We start from the raw sequence: 2365 nt of genomic DNA on the forward strand, positions 1-2365 counted from the left end.
TGTTGAAAGTTAGGATGACAAGCCAGGCATGGCAGCCCATTCGTGTAGTCCTAGTACTTGGAGGTAGAGGCAGAAGGGTCAGAAGTTCATTCTCAGTTACGTGAAGGCAAGATGGGCTATTTGAAAAGCCCTCATTTCCACAAAGCAGGAAAGTTAAGTTTGCAGCAATAAACTAACAATAGAGTGTGTTAAACTGTGAGCAAATTTCACTGTAGATATTTAGAAAATATCTTTTGAATGTGTTGTTTTCAGCTCTGGAGGTGGAGCATAAGATGTGTACAGGCTACACAACTACTGCACCTCTGTGCTCCATCCAAGCCCTTGTGGATTTCCTATTTTTATGAACATATCTTATTTAAGAACAAACACTAGTTATCAAAGCTGGGTATGGCATACTCCACTAAACCCAGCACTCAAGAGGCTAAGGCTTGAAGATTCCTGCAAGTCTGAGGCCAGCCTATGGTATATAGTGAGTCTCAGGTAATTCAGGGCAGCACAGCAAGACCCTGCCTCGAATTAATTAATTAAGCTAACATAACAAGTATGCAAAGGAATTTCTTTGTGATCTAGGAAGTAATCAAGGTTTCTTGTTATGTACCCAATGTTGCTGTTGTGTAGGCCTCCTGAGCCTGGGATGACAGGCCTGTGCCACCACATCTAAAGGGACTAACTGAATTAGGAAATATTTGACAGGTCAGAATTCCTGAACAGAAAGAGATTCAACCCCAAATTTAATAACTCAGTGTTGAAAACCAACCCAAAAAAGGTAGGCTTGTGTAACAGTACATCTATGTAGCCCTAGCACTCGTGATGCCCAAACAAAAGGATTTTGAGTTAAAGGCAAAGCTGGAGTAGGTAGTGAGATGAGATGTCTGGGAAAACTAAACTAAACTAAACTAAAATATAAAAGTTTTTAAAAAAAGCCCAAAGGCTTTGTGACATGGCCTTTGAGGCCGTGTGCAAAGCTCATGAACATCACAGAGGCCTGCCAGGAAAAGCTGCCATTTCCATCTAAGCCATCCTAGGCGGGTAGCCTCGGGGCTCCGTGGCAGCGGTGTGTGGGCCTGCTCACAGGAAGATCTCACCGTACCCATGAGCAGTAAAAGTTGCTTCAAGTGTGGACGCTCTGGCCACTGGGCCCGGGATTGTCCTAAGGGAGGAACCCGAGGGCTAACAGCAAGAGGTCGTACCAGAGGTCCCCAGTGCAGCTCCGCCAGCCAGTCCGATGTTTGTTATCGCTGTGGTGAAACTGGTCACTACGCCAAGGACTGTGATCTTCTCCAGGACACCTGCTACAACTGCGGGAGAAGAGGCCACATAGCTAAGGACTGTACCCAGGCTAAACGAGAGAGGGAGCAGTGTTGTTACATCTGCAGCCAACCTGGTCATCTGGCTCGCGACTGCGACCGACAGGAAGAACAGAAATGCTACACTTGTGGTGAATTTGGGCACATCCAGAAAGACTGTACCCAAATCAAGTGCTACAGATGTGGTGAGAATGGCCACATGGCGGTGAACTGCAGCAAGACGAGTGAAGTTAGCTGCTACCGCTGTGGGGAGTCTGGACATCTGGCCCGGGAATGCCCCATTGAGGCTACCGCTTAGTAACCTCCCTTAGACCCCTAACCTTTACTACATAGTTACGCTGTTTCTAACATTTCTTTGCTAATCAAAAAACGTGATAGATGGAAGCTACTCCTATACCATTGTAATTATCATCTTAAAACAGGAAAAGACTTGGGGAGGGAAACATATCAAAAATTTTATAATCAATATACTATTTGGTTGACATGAGGAAATTCAGATAGGGCACAGCCATTTTTGAATAGGACACAACTAGTCCTTTGAGTACGGTTCGTTTTGACACACTAAATTAGAAATTGATAGTGAAAAATTACAGCAAGCTTGGAACATCGTCTTTGAATTTACTAACAGATAATATATATGTGTGTAAGATAGAGATAGACTGCTTTGAAGCAAGAGACAACCGACTAAAATAAGAAGAGAAACTACTTCCTTGGTGGTGGGGGCAAGAACATTTTGAGGAAGTAACATTTCTTCAGAGGCTTTTAGAGCAAATAAAAGTGTTTCTGAAAACATTGATGACTTTATATTTAGTTTTATTTGATAAGTTTTTATATTTAGTTCTATTATATTGATAACTTTTAGATTATTTGATTTTTGTCACCTTTTTTGGTTGGCTGGTTTTTTTTTTTAAAGGCTTTTTTTTTTTTTTTATCAAGAGCTCATGCTGTCGCAGAATTGACCCCCTGAAACATACATCTCTCTCTGTCTTAGTGTCCCAAGTGCTGAGATTACAGGTATGAACCACCACACTCAGCTCTGATCTTGTTAACTTTTAAAT

The 2365-nt window shown here is 42.5% G+C and overlaps 1 protein-coding gene across 1 annotated transcript; it reads left to right on the top strand.

Moving 5' to 3' along the window:
* The first annotated feature begins 1010 nt into the window (after window positions 1–1010).
* Zcchc13 (zinc finger CCHC-type containing 13) lies at window positions 1011–2086 on the top strand. The gene has a single exon (XM_021188651.1). The coding sequence runs from the start codon at window positions 1093–1095 to the stop codon at window positions 1603–1605; it is 513 nt and encodes a 170-aa protein (XP_021044310.1). The 5' UTR covers window positions 1011–1092; the 3' UTR covers window positions 1606–2086.
* The last annotated feature ends 279 nt before the right edge of the window (window positions 2087–2365 follow it).

Source organism: Mus pahari, chromosome X (genome assembly GCF_900095145.1).
Source record: "Mus pahari chromosome X, PAHARI_EIJ_v1.1, whole genome shotgun sequence".
NCBI classification, from domain to species: Eukaryota; Metazoa; Chordata; class Mammalia; order Rodentia; family Muridae; genus Mus; species Mus pahari.